General features: G+C 51.5%; 9 protein-coding genes and 1 non-coding gene across 10 annotated transcripts; 3 read left to right on the forward strand and 7 right to left on the reverse strand.

Moving 5' to 3' along the window:
• Positions 1-23: 23 nt before the first annotated feature.
• On the reverse strand, positions 24-1,228 carry PFLUO_LOCUS5461 (GTP cyclohydrolase II; the record flags this gene model as incomplete). Its single annotated transcript, XM_073782910.1, has 2 exons — positions 24-53; positions 107-1,228. The coding sequence occupies 2 exons, from the start codon at positions 1,226-1,228 to the stop codon at positions 24-26; spliced, it is 1,152 nt and encodes a 383-aa protein (XP_073639518.1).
• A 381-nt stretch (positions 1,229-1,609) lies between these two features.
• Positions 1,610-2,693, reverse strand: PFLUO_LOCUS5462 (uncharacterized protein; the record flags this gene model as incomplete). The annotated part of the gene is made up of 3 exons (XM_073782912.1): positions 1,610-1,892; positions 1,942-2,446; positions 2,519-2,693. 3 exons carry the CDS (start codon positions 2,691-2,693, stop codon positions 1,610-1,612), a joined length of 963 nt encoding a protein of 320 aa, XP_073639519.1.
• Positions 2,694-3,265: 572 nt separating this feature from the next.
• On the forward strand, positions 3,266-3,402 carry PFLUO_LOCUS5463. The gene has a single exon. It is a non-coding gene; the product is annotated as a tRNA-Tyr (tRNA).
• A 4,590-nt stretch (positions 3,403-7,992) lies between these two features.
• Positions 7,993-9,498, reverse strand: PFLUO_LOCUS5464 (uncharacterized protein; the record flags this gene model as incomplete). Its single annotated transcript, XM_073782913.1, has 3 exons — positions 7,993-8,785; positions 8,840-9,269; positions 9,327-9,498. The coding sequence occupies 3 exons, from the start codon at positions 9,496-9,498 to the stop codon at positions 7,993-7,995; spliced, it is 1,395 nt and encodes a 464-aa protein (XP_073639520.1).
• Positions 9,499-10,097: 599 nt separating this feature from the next.
• PFLUO_LOCUS5465 (uncharacterized protein) lies at positions 10,098-11,009 on the forward strand (the record flags this gene model as incomplete). Its single annotated transcript, XM_073782914.1, has 3 exons — positions 10,098-10,146; positions 10,202-10,657; positions 10,714-11,009. The coding sequence occupies 3 exons, from the start codon at positions 10,098-10,100 to the stop codon at positions 11,007-11,009; spliced, it is 801 nt and encodes a 266-aa protein (XP_073639521.1).
• A 241-nt stretch (positions 11,010-11,250) lies between these two features.
• Positions 11,251-12,944, reverse strand: PFLUO_LOCUS5466 (uncharacterized protein; the record flags this gene model as incomplete). Its single annotated transcript, XM_073782915.1, has 3 exons — positions 11,251-12,182; positions 12,236-12,855; positions 12,916-12,944. The coding sequence occupies 3 exons, from the start codon at positions 12,942-12,944 to the stop codon at positions 11,251-11,253; spliced, it is 1,581 nt and encodes a 526-aa protein (XP_073639522.1).
• A 345-nt stretch (positions 12,945-13,289) lies between these two features.
• PFLUO_LOCUS5467 (uncharacterized protein) lies at positions 13,290-14,390 on the forward strand (the record flags this gene model as incomplete). Its single annotated transcript, XM_073782916.1, has 4 exons — positions 13,290-13,395; positions 13,459-13,735; positions 13,794-14,198; positions 14,255-14,390. The coding sequence occupies 4 exons, from the start codon at positions 13,290-13,292 to the stop codon at positions 14,388-14,390; spliced, it is 924 nt and encodes a 307-aa protein (XP_073639523.1).
• Positions 14,391-14,464: 74 nt separating this feature from the next.
• Positions 14,465-21,107, reverse strand: PFLUO_LOCUS5468 (uncharacterized protein; the record flags this gene model as incomplete). Its single annotated transcript, XM_073782917.1, has 11 exons — positions 14,465-14,685; positions 14,757-15,172; positions 15,233-16,268; positions 16,320-16,610; positions 16,670-17,095; positions 17,180-17,318; positions 17,571-18,009; positions 18,064-18,157; positions 18,217-20,237; positions 20,301-20,659; positions 20,709-21,107. 11 exons carry the CDS (start codon positions 21,105-21,107, stop codon positions 14,465-14,467), a joined length of 5,841 nt encoding a protein of 1,946 aa, XP_073639524.1.
• A 352-nt stretch (positions 21,108-21,459) lies between these two features.
• PFLUO_LOCUS5469 (uncharacterized protein) lies at positions 21,460-22,787 on the reverse strand (the record flags this gene model as incomplete). Its single annotated transcript, XM_073782918.1, has 3 exons — positions 21,460-21,935; positions 21,997-22,353; positions 22,415-22,787. 3 exons carry the CDS (start codon positions 22,785-22,787, stop codon positions 21,460-21,462), a joined length of 1,206 nt encoding a protein of 401 aa, XP_073639525.1.
• Positions 22,788-24,161: 1,374 nt separating this feature from the next.
• On the reverse strand, positions 24,162-25,777 carry PFLUO_LOCUS5470 (proteinase B; the record flags this gene model as incomplete). Its single annotated transcript, XM_073782919.1, has 3 exons — positions 24,162-24,329; positions 24,382-25,323; positions 25,403-25,777. 3 exons carry the CDS (start codon positions 25,775-25,777, stop codon positions 24,162-24,164), a joined length of 1,485 nt encoding a protein of 494 aa, XP_073639526.1.
• Between the last annotated feature and the right edge of the window lie 198 nt (positions 25,778-25,975).

Consider the following 25,975-nt stretch of genomic DNA (forward strand, 5'->3'; position numbering starts at 1 on the left):
ATGATATGATGATGATAGGAACATCATTGAATCATGTGGCCCATTTTCGAGATCTGTTGGGGGTCAGTCGGTATTATGAAAACAATTAATGGGGACAAAAACGAACCTTGGTCCTCAAGTAGCCTTCGATCTCGGAGCTCTTGATCCCCTTCTGCCCACCCGTCCGCCATGCCAGCGGAATCATCGGCACCCGCTCCTTCACCATCACTTCCCGGTTGGGGCCCTCAATGGCCCGGACCTTGTCGGGATTATTTGTGAGCAAGCGAATGCCCTCGGGAATGGTATCGGCACCACAGCCAAGATCGGTGAGCATGGCTGTGGCTAACCCGTAGCTCCGCGCATCGGCTGGATGCCGCAACAAGAGATTGGCTTCCACCGTGTCAGACCCCAGGTCCTGAAGATTGTACGCCTTCAATTTCTCTCCTAGCCCGATACCCCGCCCTTCCTGTCGGAGATAGACAATCACGCCGCCCGCTGATTGTGACCGTAGCGATTGAGTCTCAGGCGGCGCATCGCACGACAGATCTTGGACGGGAAAGGACATCAACCGAGCCGCCTCATCAAGCTGTTCGCCGCAGTCGCAGCGGGCGGACCACGCGGTCTCGCCCGTGTAGCATTCCGAGTGAATCCGCACGAGCGGCGGCTCAATTCGCGGTTGTGTTTGCGACGTATGTGATCCCGCCGCCTTATTCTTGTCGTCCACCCAGCTGCTGGTTCGCCCAGGGTGCAATTTCCCCACATATGCGCCGCGGATCATGCGGTCCATCTCGGTTTCGCCCGGTCGGACACGGTCAAGACTCCGACTGCGGATGTTGCATCCAAAGACAATGGCCAAGTGCTCCTTGTTGTCCAGGTCGTTGTGGTATAGGTGCAGGAACATCTCTGCTCCGTTGGTGGTCGGAATCCGGGCTCGGACAATACATTCCACTTGCGGGAGCTGTGAGAGCAGCTTGGGAGGTTTGGTGTGTCCGCTCTTGTGCTCGAGGATTGCTGCTTGGTTCTGGTGCAGGGCTCGGGTGGGGTTTGAGTCGAGGTTCAACGTGCCGCTCGGGGTGGCGGGCGGGGTGAATGCGGGCGACAAGAGAGATTCTGGGAGAGCCGGAGTTTGCTCGCCTGTTGCTATGCCACTCCCCTGGCTAGAATCGTCGCGCAGGCCCTCGCCGGCCGTGGATGACGGGGGGGAGTGCGGCGGGAGAACGGGTGAAGCGTGGGCCGGGAGGTCGGCCATTGCGACGGACGTGTTCGGGAGAGGGAGAGTCGGAGTCAAGTCGCAAGAGGTATTCTGCAGTTAGTCACAAGGCAACAAGGACATGACAGTAGAATTATTTAGAAGTAGGGGAAAGTAGAAACTGGGGAAGATTTGCCATCTTCAACACCTCGGCATGAGACCCGGCAGCATGAGTCAGCAGGCCGTCAGTGCTTACTCTAGCAGCTTCCATCGCTTATTGATTTGGGTTGATCTTTTTTGGTATAGTTCAAGCATCATAAATTTTATCATCGTATTTGACTGTATGTATCATCGTGCGAATGCAATACAAGATCCATCGCGGTCCCAAACGCCAAGCGCCTCGCTGAAATAGTATCGTCGTCAGATCGTAGCCCTCGTGGCTCATTTGTTCGGGATGTCCAGGACGAAGCGGCGATCAACTTCCATCTCCTTGTCATCTTCCTCGCCTTCAAACTTCAGCCGGTAGACATCCTTCTTGGATCCCATGACTTCGGCACGGTAGAAGGTCGTGGTATCCGGGTATCGGGCCAAAACCTGCTTGCCAATCGAAAAAGACGGCAAAGTGGCACCCATCTGAGGGATAGGAATGAGGGCCGAGGCAGTAGTTTTGTAGACTGACCCCTCTTCGCCATTCTCATTTGGCTCGGGGTCCTGCACATCGTATCTGTAACAAGCGGTCAGACAGGGACCAACAGCTGTCTGAAAGTCCTTACCGTTTCTTGGATCCCTCTCCGACGATGCTCTTGATAATGCACTGGATGCCATCGCCCTCGATGTTCTTGTTGTGTTTGAAAACAACCTGAGCACCTACCACTAGCTGACCGGAGCGCTCGGCAATCGTGCCCTTGGAACCCTCTGTGCCTTCTTCGATCTTCACCGCGACGCCATCGCTGCGTGATTCCCGGGCCTGCGTGCTGGAAACGCTCGTGCTGCGCGGAACATTGCCCTTGCCACGACCGACCTTCTCCACCCCCGACGCACTGGGTGAGTCAGTGGCTGAGCCTTCCACGTCGGTTCTCTTCTTGCGAGACTTGGAGAGCGATGTCGATCGGTTTATCGGGGCTTCCGCCTCGGATGCTTTGCGCAGCGCAGTGAGCAGCTCTAGATTCTTAATCACGTCACATGGCTCGTCTTGCATGATCGAGCGCTCCTCTTCACTGAGTTTCTGGCTCTGGCGCAGCCAGGTGTCGAGTTGGTCATGCTCGGTCATGGAGGGTTCTATGCGGCAGTGTTAGAGCATTCGGTGGCGGATATTCATAAGTAGCTAAGGAGTTGCCTGACTAGACATACTGTTCCCGTCACGAGAGATTCTCTCCGCTAGGGTCTTGATTTGCACGGACAGAGATGCCTGCTGGTCGAACTTCTCTTTGGACTTGCGGATATCCTGGCAGATCTTGGTCCACAGCTCCATCTCCTCATTGTTGCCGAACCCATTGTCCCGGGGCCGAGGGCGGTTCCGCGACATCTTGTGCGGCTGACTGAACCGAGAACTTCGGGCTACAGGAAGTAGAACGACCGCAAAGAGACTGGAGGAGGGGTTGCGCGCGGCTAACGGCTGGGATCGAGTCGAAAGGCGCGGCGGCGGCAGTCCACTCGGAGAAGGCGGTGGCACTGAAGTCGGCGAGTGGACGGGCTCAGATGCTCATTGCGTAATTGAGTGCCCTTGGATACTTTTGCCGAGGCTCTGTGTCTTTGATGTCTGGATGTCTGGTCATCCAGACAGGGTTGCTGGTGCTTATGTAATGGCGGTGATGCTTTCTGCAGGACAAAAGGCTGTCCGCCACAAGTAAATTCCCCCCATTTTACCAACTACTTTCAAATATATATATCCAACCGCATGAGATATTTTAACTTCAAACTCCATATATTAATTATTTATATCTCTCTCTACCTACTCTGATCCCAATATCCAGTATAATACCCACTTGCGCGCCTTACAGCTACGATTCGTCGTGGAACTGAGCGAATCAAGTTGTCAATTATCTACTAAAATCGGTCTGATATAGGTGATTTTTTTGACTTCAACCATAACCTACGGGGCGGCTGGCCTAATGGCAAGGCGTCTGATTGTAAGCTCAATCTAACACAGCTCATTACCGACGTTTACTAATTAATACTCTCCAGTCGGCAACGAAAGCTTCAGAAGATTGCAGGTTCGATCCCTGCGTCGCTCGCTCAAAGAATTTTTTTCCATAAATTCTCCCTTTTTTTGTTAAAAGATTAATATAATGACATATTATTTACTAATCAATGAAACAAAATGTCGGTAATGAGCTGTGTTAGATTGAGCTTACAATCAGACGCCTTGCCATTAGGATTTGGCAACGGGCTTTGGAATCTATCCGTCCCAAGTCGGACCTCCAACAGCGCTACGAGTGGTAGTAGTAGTAATATTCATTTGCTCGATGTAGCTTGCTTTAAGTACAGCCGCTATGCGGGAGGAATCAGGCCTGCAATAGCGAGAATGCTGCGTAGCACCCAGATGTCTCTATACACGGAGAGCCTAGTGGGCTTTCCATGATGTAGACCACTCACAGGATGAATGCAATAGTGTAGACAAGACAATAAAACAGATAAAAGCCTAAAGAGCGGGTGAAGGTCACATAACAAAGGAAAAATAGTAAAGAAAGTCGGACTTTGTTCGGGCATGCCTATTTCTGGTTTCTACCTACATGTTTGCCTGATGAGTGGTGCCTGAGGCGACCGTGCCTGGAACGTGATATAAATTCTGTCAATAGCAGGGACTCCCATTGTTTCTTCTTCTTTCCCTTTTCTAACTTGAAGTCCCGTCGTCCATATAACTCAAACCGAAAACCTTCTTCGTTTTCTCTTCCGATCTGGCTGCCCGGTCACATATATGCTCCTAGCTCAGCCTTACAACTAGGTCTGTTTTTCATGAACGATTCAGACTTCGTACGTCTTGGCTAATCTCCACAGACAAGACTCCACCGCAACATAATCAGTCGAATGTTGCTTCAATGGGCCGATCATCCAGGCTGCCAAAATCCAGCTGTCAAAGGCATTCTCCAAACTCCTGGCAGCTTCATATTGCCGCAACCTACCCCCAGGTTGGATTGCAACGCTCCCGTACTCATGTCTGCATCCAGACTGCTCCGAGAGGTTCCAAACCAAGCCCAACAGGACAGCGCATGTGATACAATACCACCCGGAAACTAGAGACGGCTACAACCCGGAAGACCATGTTCACGAGTGCCGACAGTGTGGGAAGACGTGCTCTCGCGCGGGTGGTTTCAAAAGTCACGAGAAGATCTGCGCAAGCAACCCCGAGTACTCTGAGAGCTTGAGTACTAACGATCTGGAAGAGAAGATGTGAAAGTTTGTCTCAAGAGGGAAGTAATGAAGCTATCTGGACGTGGGAAGACGTGCTCTCGCGCGGGTGGTCTCAAAAGTCACGAGAAGATCTGCGCAAGCAACCCCGGGTACTCTTGAGAGCTTGAGTACTGACGATCTGGAAGAGAAGATGTGAAAGTTTGTCTCAAGAGGGAAGTAATGAAGCTATCTGGACGTGGGAAGACGTGCTCTCGCGCGGGTGGTCTCAAAAGTCACGAGAAGATCTGCGCAAGCAACCCCGGGTACTCTTGAGAGCTTGAGTACTGACGATCTGGAAGGGAAGATGTGAAAGTTTGTCTGAAGAGGGAAGTAATGAAGCTATCTGGACTATCTAAACGGCTCTTACGAGGGAGTGTCACATGATAATGTGATCTCAACAAATACGAGCCCCCCGTGAGGAAGCCGCGAGTGCCGGCGCGTATGCCACGCGTGGACTCAGCCGAGCCGATAGTCTACCGCAGAGACCTATACGGCCGCTATCCCAGTTGCAACACGAGACTGGGCTTGCTATGAGTACTCAGTTCGGAGAGGATTTCTCTGGGAAAGCCCTAGTGCCTACGTTCTGATGATTTCTATACCTGGAGCACGCGACAGAGGGAACATTAGCGGCGCGTGTAGTGTGTCTACGTATCGGTGAGCAGTTTTGTGTCGTGGAAGGGCGAGCCGTGCGTGACGAGGATCTGGACGGCGTTATGGCTGCGGAGGCCTTGAAAACGGGCTAGTGTAAGATCTTAGAGTTTGCCATCTTTATTCATACCAGTGGGTGCGTTTCTCTTTGCTCCAGTTTGTGTCGTCACTCTTGATGTGTACCATATGATTAGCACACACCGTTTAGATTATTACCATGATGCTATGAATTTCATTCAAAGATATGGCTAAAACCATACGTGCCCTCGCCGAGTACACGCAACCTCCACAATTGCTTCTTCTGTGCCATTCATCATTAAATTGCAGCCGCAGTGTCCCTTCTTCATGATACCAGATCGAGTGCCATTATTAACCGACTTATTCTGTGAGCGACCAATGGTTGGATAGGTTTCCATTTAGGCAGAAATGAGTGAACCATATTGTAGTCACGTAATTCAATGGATCTGTTGGTGTATTTATGTCCCCAATGGGAGAGGGCCCCGGGGACAGCCCTTCTAACCGACTTTGAGCCAATCGAGCAGACCCAATGGTAACAAAATCCTTCTGTCTCTCCCATAAAGTAGCCAAAAATCAGAGCTCGCGTCGAGGATGTTGCTCGTCACAGTCACTCTTTGGAGGATTTTCTCCCATCACGCCATTTATCCAATTCACAGTCCAGCCCCTAGTGGCAAACCAAACACCTACGTTCTTAGTAATGATTTTGTTTAGGAAATGATAGTCACTCACCAAGGCCAAAAAACAAATAGTTATTGACATTTTGAAACACGTCGTTGCTTCCCGAAGCCGCAAGGGCTTTTGCGTTTGCATATGTGTACGCCTTGATCCTTTTGCCCTCAAAGTTTATCTTCACATCAATCACTACGGATAGCAATATCATGTTAACCGAAATCTAGAATCATGAAAGGACAAGATAGAACATACTGTCTTCGTCAACTGTGTGAAAAGTTTCGTGCAATAATATCCCCATCCATGTACGGCTCAAAATATTGAGGCTCGCTCTCCAGTGATGATGAATAGGCTCTTTTCGATTACGGATGAGTTCAGGATCAACCGCACTGTTCAGATTGTTACCACAGAGGACAATGATATCTCTGACTCCTAAGTAGCTGCTTCCCAAAGCTTCAGGTGGACATATTGGGTCTTCAACCGGCTCCCACGCGTGAGTAATAAGGTTCCACATTTCCCTATAACCTTTCACAGAAGAGGGTGTCTTTCCAGTTTCTTCTTGATAGGTCTTTCCATGATGCGTAGCGCTAACGAAAGCGTCAGAACAGTAGATGTAGGTATTCGAATCGTGCATGGCTTTGTCGAGATCGTCAAAAATCCCTAAGAAAAACGATGAGCTCATTACGCAAGCAATGCGCCCAGAAGCAGACTATGGACCCTACCCATGATCAGTTTAAGCCCTGCATTGAACCTATCGGGTTCCTCCGAAGAGATACCGAAAAGAGATTTCAAGCCTTTCTCAACAGTCTGGTGTACTGAGCTCTTAGACTCTGTGTGCTCGGTATTGTCATTGTTTTTGAATGAAATAAGTGTATCCTTGACTTTTCTGGCTAAATTCATAGCAGGATTATACGCATCCTGGATGAAACCTCCGTTGGGCGTCGAGGACGATTTCTGCGGAGCTGCGCAAGAGCTGTGGATTCTCATTCGATCAGACGCATCGCGTTCAGAATGGAGAAGTGCAAAGAGTGATATGAAGTGAAGCGGAAGGAGAAGATAGATGGAACGGTATATCATCTCGCTAGCTGTAAAGCAGATTTTAACAAAGCTGACCGAATTGCAACGAAGCAAGAATCTGTGTATGAAGAAAGAATAAGATTTATAAAACTATTTCTCCATCCCATACGTATATATGCATGTAGCTACCCATTGCCTTTGGGACATTTGCTTTCTAGAAACTTGTTATAGGGTAGGGCAACACTACTTGGCGTGATAACCAAGATCCTTTGAATCCAAGACCTCTTGTTGAATGGCCCGATGTAGGAAGGGCCGTAGGATCTAGGGCAATCTAGGGGGTGGGTCTGTTAATTCGTTCTGTTGAAATCCGTTCCCCGGCGCGGGGGATGCAGCCCTTAGTAAGAGCTCCTGCATAGTACAACAATTTACTTCATACTAGGATTTATGAAAAGATACTTTGTCGAGTTTAGGAAGAGGACACAAAACACGAAGATGTGATTGCGATGAAATTTTTGAAGATCGAGGTTCAGGCGGCTGGCCCTTTCCGGGCATCTCTAGCGCCTATTTATTAGCCCCAAATGACGAAGGATTATTATCTTCGCCCCTTCCTTAAATTTAAAGGATTGAAGGGCAGTGGTGCCCGATGACCTAGCACAGGGCAACGCGGGGAGGACTTCCGGAAACTATAATTCGACTCGTTAACTGACGTTATAACAAAAACCGAGCTCGACTCAATTATCATAGTGCCCTCAGAACACTCACTCCTAGTGATGAGGCAGAATTCCGTCAAGCAATTGTCATATCTCCATTTATCATTAGCTACTGTTATTTAATCAAACAGAGATCAACTTGCGAGACCTGGCTCGAAAAAGATCGTTATCAAAGCCGGCCCCGGCTTGTCTAAATATAGTAAAAAATCAGGAGTGCCTCACAGACTTCCCTATTTAGCTAGTTTTACTCGGCAACAGAGAAGCAGGAACTTCTTTTCCGTTGGTTCATACAGTGCGTCCCGTCATTCTGTCTTTGGGGCTTGAGAAACTCTCTGGTAGACCGAGTAACAATTTAAATTGGATGTATGTATATCACGACCCGCTATTATCCGCGCAAGAAAACGCCGAGGAGATCTGCCCATCCCTATACGCCTCGTTGATCTGGACTATGACGCCGTATGTGCCACCGACAGTCATAAATGCCCCCAACAAGATCAAAAGCACATGCAGCCCATAGATGACACGGGATATTACATTGCCTCTGAGATAATGGCCATGAGTATAAAGCCACAACCAACCAGGCAGACACAAGGCCAAAGGCGCAAAGCATAAGGCACCGACCAGCGCTAGGACATAGTTAAAAATCGGAATTGCGCACGCCAGTATGAAGGAGATGGAAGCCATTCCAACTGTGCATGCTATCCACGTCCCCCAGTGAATGATGGTGTTGGCCTGCAAATGGCGCGAGTTGCGCAAGATTCGCACGAATAGATACTTGGCTGCAACGTGCACATAAAGACAGCCACTGACAATCAACCCCGGTAATGCGATCCCATATGCAACCCGCTTGATTGTTGTGCCGGCGCTGCCCAACGACGGCGAGGCAATCCACTTCCCGCACCAGGCATAGATGACCAGGCTGAAAGTCAAGTAAGACGCTGTCACGAGGCTCATGCTGAGATACACCGCTTTAGGGTAATCCTTTGGCTTGCGCATCTCTGAGATGACAGGCAGAAAGGCAGAGGTAGCGGCACTAGAGACAAAGATCGTGGCAGCAGCTGTGATTCCTGTTGTAAAGCTAGGGTTGCCAATTGCTTGGTACCCTAGGTCAAAGTCACCAGTCTGAGGCGCTGCTGCTGGTCGATCTCTCGTGGTAACGCTGATGCTAGAGGGTATACATTAGCATTAAAAGAGGATAGACAGCAGGCGATGAACCTACACAATGATAAAAACGGCGATGTAGACACTCGCAAAGCCAATCCATGTAAGCCAGCCAATATGGGAGAATTTGCGCACGCTTGCACATATAACGATAATCACAGTTGCGATGAATGAGAACCAGACAGTGCAGACAGCATGAAGGGATAATGCATTCAAAGCTGTCGATACACCAATGATGCCGGACGCGGCCACGATCACGTAGCTAAGTGTAAACAATAATCCGACAATTTCTTTCGTAACAGCCCCGCCAACGACCTGGGCCATGTCGGCAACAGAATGGCAGCCTGGGTATTTATTGCGGAAATTGCCTTGGATGATTGCACAGTAGGCATTGAGGACTGTCCAGCCCACGACGTTGATCGCTCCAGGGAAGGCTCCCAGCTCATACATCAGAGACGGAATTGAAAGCACACCAGTGGCGAAAATAACTGTGCATCTATGGTTAGACCGAGCTCCGGCATAGCCTCAGGGGCGTTTCTACTTACTTTTCAAAAAGATGATGGCTGCCCGAATCCAGCTCACTGTCCTGAAATCCACCTGTCCCTCTCCTCTCTGAAAGACCTCGAATCTTTCCTCTTCATCCTCCTTTGTGTAAGTGGATGCTGGGACATCTTCAGCGTAATTCACCTTCTTAATATCATCGGTTTCAGTCGCCATGTCGAATACGAGCTCAGGTTAGATTGAAATTTCCAGACAAGTCGCATGTCCTCGGAACTGGACAGGGTCGCAAGCTTAATATAAGATCAACCACAGAATCAAGATAGCGAATAAATGTTTCTCTCAATGCATAACGGAGAACTCTGTCGCTTGGCTAACGTCTCTGGGAAAAGGGATGTCAGCATCAAGTAACGAAGGACACTGGGGTTGGGATGCTCCACTATTGCCCCCTATCTGAAAGTCTGATAAGGCTTCATGACGGCTCATTGACCTATGATGAACCTCGTAGATAGTCCAAATTGGAGTCGTTGGTACTTGCCAATAGTTGGGGTAGGATGAAGACCCGGGGGAGTTTGGAGTTTCCGAGAACGACCCCAACACCCCTCCCCGCCTTTTGATCTCGAACTAAGGAGATAGAGAAATTTGAGAGAATTTGACCGATAAGTAGACAAAATGTCGGGATGCCAGACTTCTTCTACCTTGCGATTTTCGACCACATTTGGAAATTACTAGTGTAATTTGTGGTGGATCACATACACCGCCTAGATTCGGCACAACATAATCACAGAAAAGCTTTGTTCACTTCCCATTCTTTTCCGATGACTCTGTTTCATGGTGTCGCAGTTGTCACCGGCGCTGGTGGAACCGGTAAGAGACTGAACATAGGATCGCATTTCCAGGAGCTTACCCTGCCTCTTCATAGGTATCGGAGCAGCAGTTGCGAAAGCATTTGCTGCTGCAGGGTGTGAACGCATCGCTATAACAGATATCAATGAGACATCAATCGAACAGACCAGGGCAACGATATCTTCGGCCCACCCCAAGACACAATTGCTGGTGGAGACTGGCAATATTGCAGACGACAAGTTTGCAGAGACGTTTATTAACAAGGTAGTCAGCCAATTTGGTAGAGTAGACTATGCCGTCAATTGCGCTGGCGTGCTTGGCCAGTCTCTGCGCTCAGCAGAGACCCCGATCGAAGAGTTCGATCGCATCAACAACATCAACTACCGGGGCTGTTGGCTCTCCTCACGTGCGGAGCTGAAGCAGATGGTAAAACAGGATCCCCTTCCAAGCCATGATCCTGAGAGACCGCCGCAGCGTGGCGCAGTTGTGAATATTGCAAGTCAATTAGGCATTGTCAGCCGCCCAACTGCCCGTAAGTTTTCATGATCATCCACTAACGAGATTGACGTTGATATTCGATATGTTTAGCGTCTTACTGCGCCTCGAAATCCGCCGTTATTGGAATGACGCGTGCAGATGCAATCGATTACTCTCAAGATGGAATTCGTGTGAATTGCGTTTGTCCTGGTGTTATTGAAACCCCGATGATCATGAAGGAGACCGAGGTCAGGGAACGCATTACCCCCGCTATGGAGATAGCTCCCATGAAGAGAATGGGAAAGCCAGCAGAGGTTGCGGATGCGGTTCTGTTTTTGTGCTCAACGCAGGCGTCTTTTGTTCAGGGACATGCTATGGTGGTTGATGGAGGTTACATCACTGTTTAAGTAGAATATTGAATCTTGTGAATCGACCATCGGTGTATATTTCCAGCCAAAATCCAACGCAAGAGCAAGAGAAAATATGTCCTAAATAGACCATCGGTGTATATTTCCAGCCAAAATCCAACGCAAGAGCAAGAGAAAATATGTCCTAAATAGATAAGGAGACTGGTCTGCCAATATCGACAGTATTTATCTCTTGTATGGGCCTGACTAGGCTTGGCCAAAAAGGCACGAGAGGAGAATGTTATTGCGTCTTCTTCCAGTCAAAGTGAGTCTCCCAAGCATGTCCAGCCCTCAGAATCTTTTCCTCTTGCCACAAGCCGCCCACTATCTGCATTCCCACCGGCAATAGTACATCCCCGTCCTCTCTCGCTGGCGCATACCCAACCGGAATCGATATTGCTGGATGACCAGTCACATCGAAAATGGCCGTGTTGATTGTGAGACCCATACTCGGCTTCACCGACTCGAGAGGCAGGCCTCGCTTGCCATGTTTTGGTGCCACGACTGGAGTTGTCGGCATTACTATGACATCAAACTTTTCAAACAATACTTCGTACTTGTCCCGCAGTTGTCGCCCAATATTGACTGTCTTGCCGTACAACCCCGGGAAACGTGATGATAAGTAAAGGCCGTTGATGATGACGTTCTTCGTGGAGGGGAATGCTCGCTGGAAGCCCTCATCAGTCCATGGAAGGCTCGCTTGTTGCTGTTCAGTCATGTAGAGCTCTCTTCGTCCAGCACTCTGACCGAGTAAAGTTTGTGTCCCTGAAATACGTTGCTGGATGGTCCAGATCGCTGGCCCGTGCAAGTGGTCTGGCAGCGACACTTCCTCGACGTTTGCCCCGAGGTCTTGAAACTTTTTCGCCGCTGTCATAACCGTAGCTCTAACTGCAGGGTCAATTGCGCTATGGTTGAATCCTTCAGTCAATGTTCCGATCTTGACCCCGTCCAGCCGTGCCGAGTTCTGCTGCAGTGTTGCTGCAAATCGAGTGGACCCTGGCTTTGGACTACAAATCGACTTGTCGTCTATACCATCGTAGCCACTCATCACATCTAGACATGTTGCGGCATCCAATGTGGTCCGTGTCAAGGGCCCGACATGGTCATTCAGGGCATCGCCGCTGGTGATTCCAGTGAATGGAACTCGTCCATACGTTGCTTTGAGGCCGACGCCTGCAATGACGTTAGTGAATCGGTTCATGGTAGTATCAAAAAAGAAGACTTACATCCACACAATGCTGCCGGAACTCGGATACTCCCGCCCTGATCTCCTCCGATGGTGATGTCTACCAACCCGGCAGCCACCAAGGCTGCACCACCAGACGTACTCCCACCAGCGGAGTAGCCTTCGGCATGGGGATTCTCCACTACTCCCTGCGCACTGGTATACGAAGAAGTAGAATGACAGTAGTTCTCGCACGTCGACGTCCCGTGGATATCCGCGCCAGCTTCTAACAGTCTCGTCACGACTGTCGCATCTGTAACTGGCGTCCAAGAAGGAATGATGTCGCTTCCCAGAAGCTGTGGTACCCCCGCAACCGCAATCACATCCTTAAGACTGACTGATTTCCGAGCTAATGGCCCCGCTGCATTGCCCCTGATTAGAAACCGGTGCACCCATGCCTGTCCTAAGGCCTGTTCCTCTTTACTCGGCCGGCGCACATTTTCGCGCGGATACCGGATCTGGTCTGGGATCGGCTGGTAGTCCGGCAGAGCAGCGACTGTCTCGGCGCAGTCATGGACCGCCGCCAGGAGCGTGTGGAAGTCCTTTGCCTCGGCCGGGTCGACGGTCAAACCGAGGGGTGCGAGAAGAGACTCCGCATCACCTGGTTTGACTGGGTTGCCTCTGTAGACAATTGGATTAGTTGAAGTACTCTTCAATCCCTTATAGCTGTTTGATTCTCACTCCGAAATGCTCGTGAATAGAACCGACATGGTTATGCGACTTGAAATGCGGCACGTCAGGGACCAGTGAATCAATGAAGACACAACATGTCTAAATAAAATAAAATTATTAATTAAGTCGGGCTCACCCGACATGCTGGATTCGGAGAGACCGACAACGATTACCCGAACGGGGAGACATTCCCAATCGGTCGGGGCCTCAAGTGACTCCAACATCGCGGGTTCCGCTGTTGGGGTCATAGATAAACCTACTCCAACGACAATTGTGTAATTGTGTAATTGTGTATGATTCCGATCCTTATCTGCCCCGCTTCGCGGCAGTTACAAAACATTAATCTTTATCCTGAATCATTCTTGTCTACTGCTCATCACACCATGGCCCCAAAGCGCGTTCTCATCACTTACGGCGTCGACGTCGATGCTGTGGCCGGCTGGCTCGGCTCGTATGGCGGCGAGGATTCCACCAACGACATCAGCCGTGGTAAGTGACGAACTTTTGCTGATCGCTGTCTAGAGGCATATTTTAATGTACCATGGATTTTAGGGGTTTGGGCAGGGACAGTAGGAACCAGGCGTCTGCTGAAATTGTTCGACAAGTACAAAATCAAAACCACCTGGTTCATTCCGGGCCACTCGCTGGAGACCTTCCCCGAGGACATGGCTGCTGTCCGAGACGCGGGCCATGAAATTGGTCTGCACGGCTACTCGCACGAGAACCCGACCGATATGACTATCGAGCAGCAGCGGGACGTGCTCGACAAGACCTACCGCATGCTGACCGAATTCTCGGGCAAACCCCCGCGGGGGAGCGTAGCACCTTGGTACTATTTCCATTCCTCATGCGGAAAATCTCCACCGACCTAACAATGAAGGGAATAGGTGGGAAACGAGCCGCGAAGGTGCCCAGCTCCTTCTCGACTACGGCATCGAGTATGACCACAGCATGAGCCACGAAGACTGTCAGGCTTATTATCTGCGGACGGGCGACAGCTGGACGAAAATCGACTACAGTAAAAAGGCGCACGAGTGGATGAAACCCCTCGAGCACGGCCCAGAGACAGGTCTCGTTGAGATTCCTTCGAACTGGTACATCGACGATCTGCCGCCGATGATGTTCATCAAGAAGGCACCCAATAGCCACGGCTTCGCCAACCCACGTGATATCGAGGATATCTGGCGCGACCATTTCGACTACTTCTATCGCGAGTACGACGAGTTTATCTTCCCTATTACGATTCATCCGGATGTGTCAGGACGGCCGCATGTGCTTCTTATGCATGAACGGTGAGTGTGGGATATGTTGCCCAGGATATGTGCCTCCGCTAATATATTTTTTGCAGCCTTATTGAGCACTTTATGAAGCATGAAGGTGTTGAGTTTGTTACCATGGAGCAGGTTTGCGATGATTTCAAGAAGAAGAATGCGCCGGCTGCTGGGGCACTGATGCCTGCGAAGGCGGGTGCAGTGTTGAAGTAACGTAGCTTCGTAGCTTCTATTAAATTGCAATTTTATGTTATATATACTCTCGGTTCGATACACTAAGTCCAAAATCAAAGTATACCCATGTACTGCTCCAAACTCTGGCCAAGGACATTAATGAAGGGCCATTGCGTATTTCTCCGAAACAGCCTCGCCCAAAGCTTCAGGACGGCCATTCCCAGTGCGGCTGGCTCAAAATCGGTTGGAGCGTCGGCTTCGACGTCCAAGTCAATGGACGAGTAGGCTTCCTCGACAATGCACCGTGTCCAGCGGAGAATGCGACTCTCATTTTCTTTTTAATTGTCAGTTGCCGATAACACGAAAATGTTGCTGTTTTAGGGACTCGGGGATGGGAAGTCATACCGCTTAAAGCTTGATCAGGTCCCGCCTCGGAAAGGGTAAAAAGCCATTTGCTGAGCAGAACAGCGCATTCCAAGCTCGCGATAGAATGCCTCACGCTCCAGAAAAAGGCCTGACTACGGGCGACATGGTCAATTCCCAACCGGACAGGAATACTGAGCGCATGTGCAGCGTAGATGAGCGCCGGGATTAAACGATAGCTTCTTTCAGGACGGGGAGAGCGACGTAGAGCAGTTGCAATGCATGCAGGATCTCGAGTCTCGAGGCGGCGGTGTGGACCCAAGTTCAGAGATAGCCGTACATAGGCAAGACCGAGCAGCGCGCTAGAGGTGAATGGAATTGGCCCGTTGGCGTTGTGCGGATCAAGGCTAGACTCTGGGGCTTGCTGCCAGACAGACGTCCAGGAGCGAAGGGCTCGTCTGTGAATTGCAAGGTGAGCTATTACACGGTCTAAGAAGTGGTTGGGTTATTGTACTTACTCGAGTTTATTGAGCTCTTCGGTGGGCAGGGTGGCGGATCCATGATTCCCATTCGGCAGGGAGAGCTCGCTCACAAGATGAATTCGCTGCAACAGTCCATGCAGAAGAATATAATTTCCTAGCGGCGCTGGGATAGGATCCAAGACGGCCTTTGAGTGCGATTTCTGGAGGAGCAGGGTCAATGCGTCCTGGAAGAACAGCTGTTGGGCGCCTCTGTTTCGCTGAGCAGCTTCCCATTCCCCGGCGGTGGTTGCAGTCCATTCGCTAGTGGAACAAGGCAGTCGCAAATGGATCTCACTGCTGCGGAGAGAAGGGTATGCATTATAAGAAACGCTGTGCATGTGAATGAAGCAGAACGAAATCAGCTTCGTACGGCGGGTGGATTCCTTATCTGCCCACTCATGCCACTCGAGTGATGGACGTGGATCGGACCAGGAAGTATTCTCTGATAATCCAGCCCCGCGCAGATGTCGAACCAGTAGACTCTGAAGAGTGAAGGCCTCTTGGACTAGCTCTGCGTTCTCCCATGTTGAATAGCCCATCAGGACAAGCAAGCACCGGATGATTTCAATTTGCCTCCAAGAGCCATATTCGTCTGCAGGGCCCGGTGAGACGTCCCCATGGCTAGAATAACGCCGGGCTCCAAACGGAACAGACATTCCGTTATTCGAGTCGTGGCGTGGTTTTGGAGAATGATTTGAACGGCTTGCTAGTCGATCAAAGAGAATCGCCTTTGATACGCGGTAGATTCTGTCTGCATTGCGATGTTCAAATCTGTATTGGGCTCCGATAGTCATGAGCGCCAGGACCAGCTCTGGAGAATGCTCATTGATGCGAAAGGTCGGTATATGAATGAATGGAAGATGAGGATGGAATCCATCAAAGTACGAGGTGAGATACCGCGTCAATGTATGTCGAGAAGGCAACACAAAGTCTAGTATCACATGGCGAAATTGCTCGAGAGAGGCCGCCAACCGGAACCGCTGGTCCTCGGTGACATTGAATCTTGACGTTCTCTTGGCAATTTGAGGTGGCTCTGTAAGACAGTTAGCTAAGGAGAAGAACCAAAGAATTGAATAAATCTTACCCGAGTCCGACAGCGTCCCTAGACTCTGGTCTCCTCGTGGGACAGAGGGCAGCCAGGACCTGAACGGCGAATCACCTCGTGACTCTCCAGGATTCTTATGCGGTCTCGTAGATTGCTCATGGACAACTCGGTTCGGTTCCCGTACATCATCAAGACCAGCTTCTTCCGCGGCCCTCTGAGAGGTTTCTCCATCACTGGGAAGCCATTCTGCCGTCAAACCAATGGAGTCCAGGAAGTGGGTGAAGTCCTGGAAATGATTCAAATCATCTGGTAAATAAGGAAGCGGTTGTGCTGAATAAAGTCAAGGTCAGTACAGCAATAGAACAAAAAAGAGCCTCGTTCGTACGTACAAGGAGCATTATAACCACTCGGCAAAAGAAGCTGGGCCGCTTGCAGCATGTCAGGGTCATGCACCAGGCCCGGATTCGACGGCAATGATGGATTGTGACCAGAGCCAGCCGGCAGCATAGCATTATGGCCCTGCTCTAAATAGGTACCCGGGGCCGGCGGTGGCGGTGCATGGTGCGCGCCAGCCCACGGACCTGCAGCACTAACCCGGGCTATCGGTGCATTATAGGGCTGCAGGATCGATGCAGGCTCGCTTGGAGGCGGGACAACACCTCGCTGTTGGCCCGGGATAGTCCCTGTGGGGACGCCCGATTTGGTAGTTGGGGAGGTGAGGCTATCCTGGTGCGCGAGGCGATCATGGCGCTTGAGTAGGTCTCTCCGAGTAAATGCCGCCCCGCAGAAACAGATGAAGGGTTTCTCTTTGGTGTCTATCCATGCGTCAGTTAGTCGCAGGAATCCTCCTCAGGGCCAAGATGCCCTAACTCAACGAGTTCGGACATGGAGTAACTCACGAGTGCGGATATGGCGCTCCAGATGCTCCGTTCGCCGGAAGTTCCGGCCGCAATGGAGACAGACTCGCGCCTTAGCCTCACGCCGAAGTCCTATAGAGCCCAAGGGCGATGGGGAAGGCATCAAGGCATTTGGGGTCTTCTAGCTATTGATGGGGAAGTTGCTTGGAGAAAAGAGACGATGTGGATTTCCGGGGCGGCGGAGGCGGACCCCAACTCTGATCCTTCTCCAACGGCCCGAGTTGGGGTCAAAGGGGCAAACTTCGGGACAAACTCCGAAAAGCTCCGCCTGATTAACGAGGTAAGGTACACGAGTACTATGAACACACCCTATCAACTCCATGAGCAAAGAAAAACATACATAGCCTCTTCCTCAGTCGAGTAAATGCCCTACAACTTTATCCACTGGAGTTGCGGCAGCAGTTGGCAGAACTGGCTCGACATCGATAAGCGTCATCCTGTCCCTCAACGCCTTGGGAATAAATCGCGCCTCAACACGCTTCATAGCCTGCTGCACCCCATCAGAGTAGGGATGATCGGCATTGGCGAGCGTAGCCAGATCCATGTCCTGAATCCGCGCCCCACCATTTGCGAATTCGTTCCATCTGTTCCTGGCAGCAGCCATGAGGACTTCTTTGGGCTCAGCATCATCACTCACATCGACCGAAGCTTCCGGTGTGAGCACATTGACTGCATTATCATCGCTGGTTGTATCCGTCTCGCAGCCACAAGGATGATCATGGTCAATGCCACACTTCTGTGAGCAGGCGACACCACAGCATTGTCGAACGTGGCTGCAAACCAGGTTGCAAGACACCCACTCGTGGCTGAAACTAATCCATCATACTTGTTAGAAATATCCGAGTCACCTCCATCTTAGAACTTACGCATGACATTGAATCGGGCATTTATGGCCACATGCCAGGGTATCCCCACATTTATCGCTGCAGCCTCCATTGATGGTAGTCCAGTCACTGAGCTCTGAACATGAAAAAACAAGTCAGCAATTTTTTTTCGTTTGAAATATTGTGATGGCTCACCCGTAATGAGCGTTTCCTTGCCATGACTCTGGCATATCAAGGGCAACTGGGAGCCCAGACGTGGTTTAATGGCGTCTTCGCACATCATATGCACAACTTTGTTCCATAGCGGACTCTCATTGAGAACTTTGTTTGCATTTCCGAAGATGTAGAATCCACGCTTTGCGCGAGACAGGGCCACGCAGACTCTGCTCTCGACAGAAAGAAACCCGATGCCTCGATGCTGGCTGCTGCGAACCAAGGACAACAGGACAATCTCATTTTCTTCTCCCTGATAAGAATCGACTGTGACGACTTTCACGAAGTGCTTGGACAGATATGGGTGTGTCCTCATAATCTTCAGAATCAGTTTCCTCTGACCATTGTAAAATGTCAAGACCGTGATGTTTTGAACCGGTATTCCGTTCAATGCAAGGTAGGCGAAAAATTCAACCACCATCGATGCCTCATTCTCGTTGAGCTTCGAGGCGAGGCTGTCATTGCTCTCAGGCCAGTCGTGGTTAAAGAAGAAAGAGCGGAGTTCGCCCATCCCTGGCACGGAGGCGCGGCTCTGAACAGAAGCATGATCGATAAGCTCCCCATAGATAGGAGTCAACAACCTGCGGAACTCTGTGGCCATTCGCCGTTGTTCCCGGAGCATGATGTAAGGAATGCCGTTGTTGACTAGACGCTCGAACATTGAAATCTCGAGGAAAAAGGGCTGAGATGCCAAATCTTGCAATGCACAATGGCCTTTCAATTGTTGATGGTCACCAACCAGGATCAACTGATGTAGAGAGTCAAAGCAAGCAGCAGCGATTGGTGCCTCGATACACTCGGCTGCTTCTTCAATCAGAACGATGCGAGGATTCAAGCTTGAGAGCAGGCCACGATATTTGCTCAAGCCGGTTGTCGTCATCCCAATCACTTTGACACTCTGCAGAATGTAGTGGTCCTTCTCCCATTTTCCGATCTGGGATTTTCCGGAGGTTGCTGCATAAGATACTGCCAGCTTCTGAAGTTTGTTGGTGATCATCAGCAACAGTTTATTTCGCAAGATGTTGTAGATGGCCCCGCGAAACTTGCTCGGAATACTCCACAAGTCCTTGGACGTCAGATACTTGGCTGCTGCAAACTCGGAGACCGAACCCTGTCTTTGACTGCGGAACGCTTCTAGCAGGTGGACGAATCGGCCTTTGAGAATTTCCAGATCGTCCTCTTCCTGGCCGTGTTCCGCCTCAATTTCTTTGAGCTGCTCGTACTCTAGATCAGTCTCATTCTCGACGAACCCGAATGTCTCGCGCGAGTTGTCGACGTCAAAAGCCACCAGCTGATCACCAAGCCATGCTGCGAACAGGTCGAACTCCTCGGTATCCGGACGAATCCATGCACTCGCGCCTCGCTCAAGAGAGCGAAGTTGGGCTTCATTGATCAAATCGTACTTGGCAAAGACGTCGGCGGGGATGGGATTGTTGCCATTTTCGCGATTGAAAGGCTTGAGAAGCTCAACCAGTTGGTGAACGAGTGTCCGCTGCTCTCGTCTGGTAGGATCAGAGAGTCCGCCATCTACCTCTTTCGGTGGTTCCAATATCCTGACCTCGTACAGTGTCCTTTTGCGAATATCGACATCAGTACTTCTTCCACCCAGTCGAATGTAGTTAGTCTCAAATCTGGAGACATGAGTAAGAAACTGGTCAAGAGCATGGTTTGTCTGCGCAGCAACGATAATTGGCGGATCACCAGATGCCATGTTTGAAAGAAGAACCTTGAGTGCGACGACGGAGACGTACGTTTTGCCCGTCCCAGGCGGACCTTGTACAATTGCCAGCTTTTTGGTCAACATCTCCTTTAAAGCCTGCCATTGACTAGGGTCCAGTCCAGTCATTGGGGATGTCGGCCACTGCTCAAGAATGTTGATCTTTTTGCTTTGCTCGCTGTGTATCGGCAGCAGAGCCCGAATATCGACCATCGGTTCTGCTTCCACGTATTCCGGAGCGCAGATGCGAGGTCTCAGGGCACATATATGCTCATTTAAAGGAAATCTAAGAAGGAAATGAAACATGTCAGTCCATAACGGATTGAAGATCGCTCTGTCACTTGCTCACCTTTCAGTAGACAGCTTCTGTAACGCTTTCATGGTGTGTCTGTAGGCCTCGTAGTAACCCGAGTTGGCCTCAACCATGATCCATTCCTGCTGGGGGTCGAATTCAGTTTGCTCAGGTCGTGCAAAGAAGATATCAATCTCAGGCGGCTCCTTGGTGATATTCTCCAGAGGTCTGGCAGCGACGACCCCTACGATGCACTTTGTATCAAAACAGTCCTGGACGGGAGAAAGAGCAACAACGGAGCCAGCAACCAGCCGCTTTGAGTACTTCCACAAGATTTTCTTGCCCGCACGTCTTGTCGAAAAGTGCATGCGAAGTGCCAGGCCGCGATGAGCGAAAGTCGCGCCGATGATATAGACCTGGTTCTTTAACAATGATGGCAACGAGCTAGCGTCACTGCCTACTCACCTTTTCGTAGATAAACGCATCCTTGGTATCCATGATAGAAGGGTCCTCTCGAACAAAAGTCACCGCATCCCGCAGAGGCGCCACTGCATCTTCGCGGATCAGATTGTAGTGCGTTTTAAGGTATTCCTCTGTGGAGGACCAAGGACCAGAGATCTTGTTGGGTGCAAGCAAAACATCTTCCGTTTCCGTATCAGTTCCAAGAATCTCGTCTGACGCGGGAAACTCCGGCTTGTTTCTCCAGTCAGACTCGGCAGAGTCAGCCTGCTCGAAATATTGCCGTAGGGCAAGGTTGGCGGGCGGCAGGGTGTGGCTGATGTGGAGTTTCTCAATCTGGTCCCGCTCAAGCGGGTCATGGTATGGGGGAAAGAATGCATGGCCTCTGATAAGACGGGGAGACATCACGGAAGAAGTTGGGGGAGTTGACAGGCGACAGGGAAGACAAAGTGAGGTGTTGGTGTGAAAGAAAAGGGCGAAGAGAGAGAGGAAAGGAAGAGAGAGGGAAGGAAGAGAGGACAGGAAGGAGAGAAAGGGAAAGAGGAAAGGAAGAGAGAGAGAGAGGGAATGGGAAGGCACGGCCACACGTCAAAGGAAGGAACCGTGTTTGTTAAAGAAGGACCTTTTCCAGCCCATGATCATAGATTAAAGGAAGTAAACGAAGAGTAGCATATAGACAGCCCGAGAATAATTTCATCATGACAACCAACTCCAAAGCAATAATCATCAGCCCTAAAAGTAGGCAACGTATCCAACCTCAAACCTCCTCATGAGCACCCTTCACTCCCTGAAGTTCCATCCACCCATCCTCCGTCCTGGTCTCCGCAGACACAGGAGATGGAGCACGATGGTCATGCTCACGCTCGCTCAACAGATCTCCCTCATCACTACAATCAGTATGAGATATCCTTGAAATCGATCGTGATGGCACGACAGAGGCAGTGGGTTCCTTGGCCTGGGAGGAAATCGAAATGGTCGTCGTGACCATGGGCGGGGCGAGGCCCGGTGAACTGGGGAATCCGGGCGACGGGAAACCCGGGGAGCACGGGTCCGTGGCGGAGGCGTACTGCTTGTAGTTGCTGTAGTAGAGTTGCGGGCGGCTTCGGGAGCTGGAGTTTTTGATGAAGCGTTGCGTAAAGGGCCGGAAGAGAGGCCAGACGGGTGGGATGGACATGGAGATGAGGACGACCCATTCTTCGACTTCACCCCAGCGGAAGAGGGTGCCGACGCCGACTGTTTTTTTCTGTTAGATATGATCCATTGAAGATGAATGAATGGGAAGACAAGAACATACAGGACGAGTCCTCGCTTAAGATGAACTTGGCAGCCCACGTCCGAACGATGGCAGCCACGCCAGCAAAGACACCACATCCCATGAGGAAACTCAGGCCCCATTTCAGCTTGCGGTCGATCCGCAGCGGCAGTAACATGTGGATTGGGATGATGGCCAGATAGAAATCCGTCAAGGCGGCCACGCCGCCGACGAAGTAAGTGGAGTAGACGCTCTTCCGGTGGTCGCACTGTGCCTGGCGGAGCGGATCCCAGAGTGCATCGACAGGGCTGCATTGGAACCAGATGAGAAGGACTTGGGGGATATTGACAATGACGTTCACGGCGGCGATGATGATCAGACTCTTGCGGATTTTAGGATCTATATTCCAAGACATTGTTAGCAGGGTCTTTGGACCTATTGTGCCAGGGGAAAGACGAACTGGTCTGTTGATTCATTTCCATCAAAAATGCCGCAACGGCCACCTTGCCCGTTGGAATGGCGAGGTTAAAGAAAAAGACCGTGATCCAAGTAAAAAGAAGGAAGTTATGCAGCTCGCCCGTCTCCTCCACGACGGTCATATGGTTACCCAGACCGTGCAACACTGAAATGATGCCGAAGATCTGGGTCATGGTGGTCAACATCCAGGCGAGCAGCGCCCAAATGAGGGCGGTAGTACCGAACTTGTTGATTCGAAGCCGGACATAAACACGGAGGAAGATAAAGAGTGTCGCGACGGCACCGAGGGCAATTCCGAGGCGGACATCGCCGGGGCCACGCCCGCCGTATGCGGGGAAGGTATCATGAAAGCTCATGGTGGACTAGGGAAGGAGTGAGAGGGCGAAGACATCAAACTTGCAGTATAAGGAGTGGACGTGATGCTTGACCACCGGGAAACAAAGCACGAGGGCGGGGGGTTCCACCGCATGCTTTATACCAAATCTCACGCCGGCGCACCGTCCGTACCTATGGGTAGATTTCTCACAATGATCCAATCCGAGATCCACCCGGCGGGTCCCTGCGAACTCCGGGGTCCACCGAGTACATTGACCGTCTCGTAGAGTTTTCCACACGACAGGGAGGTGGTTCTGGGGCAGAACCCGTAATTGGGCATCGGTGGTAGATCTAGTGTCGGCTAGAGCTCGATCAAGTGGAGCAAAGTATCGGGGCAGCGGCACCGTATTCCATTGGCGCAGAACCAGCCAGTTTGTCCCATGGCACCGCCGGAATGGACAGGTCGCGCTGACAGGTGCTATTTGTTCCTTCGTGCGGTGTCGAGTCCAGACCTCCAGACTCGGCTCCACCACCCCGACACGAATACTGCTTGTGCCAATTCACCAGTATCACCATCACCATTTGATTTCCCGAGGCTCCGCTCAGATAGGTGCCGACTGCACTACCGGATCGGAGGGCAAGATTCAATAATGCAGCGGGGACTGCAGACGATCTCCTTCCATAGTGGCCACTAGCGTCCCCATCGGCCCAAGGATTTGCGATTCTAGCGTGTCGGCTAATAATCCTGCCCCTGAATCTGGCAGGTACTTCTTACTTTTTATCAGATTTGTGCCTGGCCCGTCATTTGGTTGGTGCATCCTGGTAGCATCCCGGTCGTCTTGTTGATTTTCTTATTGGCGTGGTCTCCGATGGTCTCCGCGATGGAGCCAGCCACCAACTTTCTTCGATGTGCATCGCGAACAGAGGCACTTGGACCGCCTTTTCCACCCGTCCGCTCTCCATTGCTGTCATGCGCTCTGACACCGGTCTCCACCGAGCGGCTGAAGGAGGCGCCAGAAGGATGCTAGTCGCATTGCTCGCTCTGTCATCAGTCGATCGGGGAGAGACTAGTTAAACACCAAGCGAACTACCCTACTCATACACAGGGAAGGTGCCGTCGATCACAACACTCCATAGTCTGAACCTATTAAACACTTTCTAGATCGGTTCTCAATGTTTGGTTGTAGAGACATGTATACTACGGTAACGATAAACGGAAGAGGAAAAGCGAGACAGTCTTGAGTGAAAGGACGGGTATGCCGAGAGACCCGCAGACTCGGTGTGTTGGACAAGGAACCCAAAAAATAACAGAGATGGAAGCCAAATGAAATGTAACCTGCGCCGGTTGGTGAACCCTTCAAAATGCCAATAGTGGCCGGTCCCGTCCCAGACAGGACCAAAGTGCCTGGCCGACTCTACGCGGCAACAGCGTCCTTGATCTCGCTGTAGATCGCGCCGAGCTGCTTCTCGGCCTCATCGACCAGGTCGTGGATGCGGTCCTCAAGGGGGCTGGCGGACTTGTAGCCACCGTCGGCCAGGATCTGGGTGTAGTTGGCAGAACCACCACCGTTCCAGGCAAGGAGCTAGGATCTTGGTTAGCATGATCCGTCAGAACAGAAAAAGGGACAGACTTACGTTGGGAGTGTCGGACGGGATGTCGGTGAGAGCATCCACGGTGGCAACGGTGATCAGGGCCTCCTTGAGCTTCTTCGGCGTGATCTCTGCGACCGCGAAGGCCGAGTCCTGCGAAGGCTGCAGGGAAACGTAGTAGGCCAGCAGACCGGCGATGTGCGGCGAGGCCATGGAGGTGCCGGAGATGGTGTTGACGGCATACTTGCTGCCGATCCAGGTGGAGAGGATGTTCAGGCCCGGAGCGAAGATGTCGGTGCACTTGCCGAAGTTGGAGAAGTAAGCACGCTCGTCGCCCAGGGTGGAGGCACCGACGGTGACGGCGTTCTCCGCCGCAGCGGGAGAGTAGTTGCAGGCGTCGGCGTTGTCGTTGCCCGCAGCGACGGCAAAGTGCATGCCAGCCTCGACCGCGGCGTTCACGGCCAGGTCCAGGGTGCGCGAGCTGCCACCGCCCAAGCTCATGTTGGCAACGCTGCCCTTGAAGCCCTTGGACTTGCCATCCTTGGCAGCCTTGGCCTTCTTGACGTGCGCCTCCGCGGCCCACTCCACGCCCTTGACAACATCGGACATGGAACCCGAGCCGTTGGACCGCAGAACCTTGACAGCGTAGACGTTGGCCTTCTTGGCAACACCGTACTTCTTGCCAGCGATGGTGCCAGAGCAGTGAGTGCCGTGGCCATTGCCATCGGCGTCCTCATCGTTCTCCGGGATGGTCTTGCCCCAGTGAGCACGGCCGTCGAAGTCCACGTGCTCGGTGTTGGTACCGGTGTCGATGACGTACGCATCAACACCCTCTCCGCCATCCTCAGCATACAGATACTTGTTGAAGGTTCCGAAGGAGAGGCTGTCCCGGTGAGAGATACGAGCCAGACCCCAGGGGGCGTTCTTCTCTAGAGCCGGGTCTTCTTTGTTAATCCAGACTTCCGAATCTTTCTCAATATATTCAACCTAGATGACCGGGTTGTCTGGTTAGCGAACGAGCTCTCGTTGGGGATCGACCGTCTCGTCAGGCAGGGAGAGCACTTACATCCGGATGGCGGCGAACCTGCTCGATCACATCCTCATGGAAATGGCCAGCATATCCCATCAACGAATCCGCGACATGGAAGGTGTGCTTCAGGCCCAGGAAGGCCTCGGAATCAAAGCCGAACAGGCCTCGCTTCTTGAGCTCCTGACGGCCGGTGCTGCTCTGGGCCGAGTGGATACCCTGCACCCACATGTGGTGAGCAGCGGCCGATGACGAATCCACATGCTTCTTAAAGACGATAATGTAGGAGTCCGGGATATCCTGGGAGGTCACGGATGACAGGATGGGAGCCGCCTCGTTGTGGATGGAGTCCACGACGATGGGTGACGCAACCGTCAGCAACGGCAGCAAGGTCAGGCTGAGGAGGCCTTTCATGATGGCGAGACTACGGACGACAGCACGACCGAGAAAAATAGAGATGGGGAGTTATACAATAGACGTAGGACGGGGATGCAGGAGGAGGAGGGAGTGATGGAAGGGAAGAAGAGAGATGGAGAGCGAGAGCGAGCGAGGAGGCAATGAGGAGTCACGGATGACATAAGCGGGCTGGGGTGGTGGCTTATCGCCGACGAT

Source organism: Penicillium psychrofluorescens, assembly GCF_964197705.1.
Source record: "Penicillium psychrofluorescens genome assembly, chromosome: 3".
Taxonomy (NCBI): Eukaryota; Fungi; Ascomycota; class Eurotiomycetes; order Eurotiales; family Aspergillaceae; genus Penicillium; species Penicillium psychrofluorescens.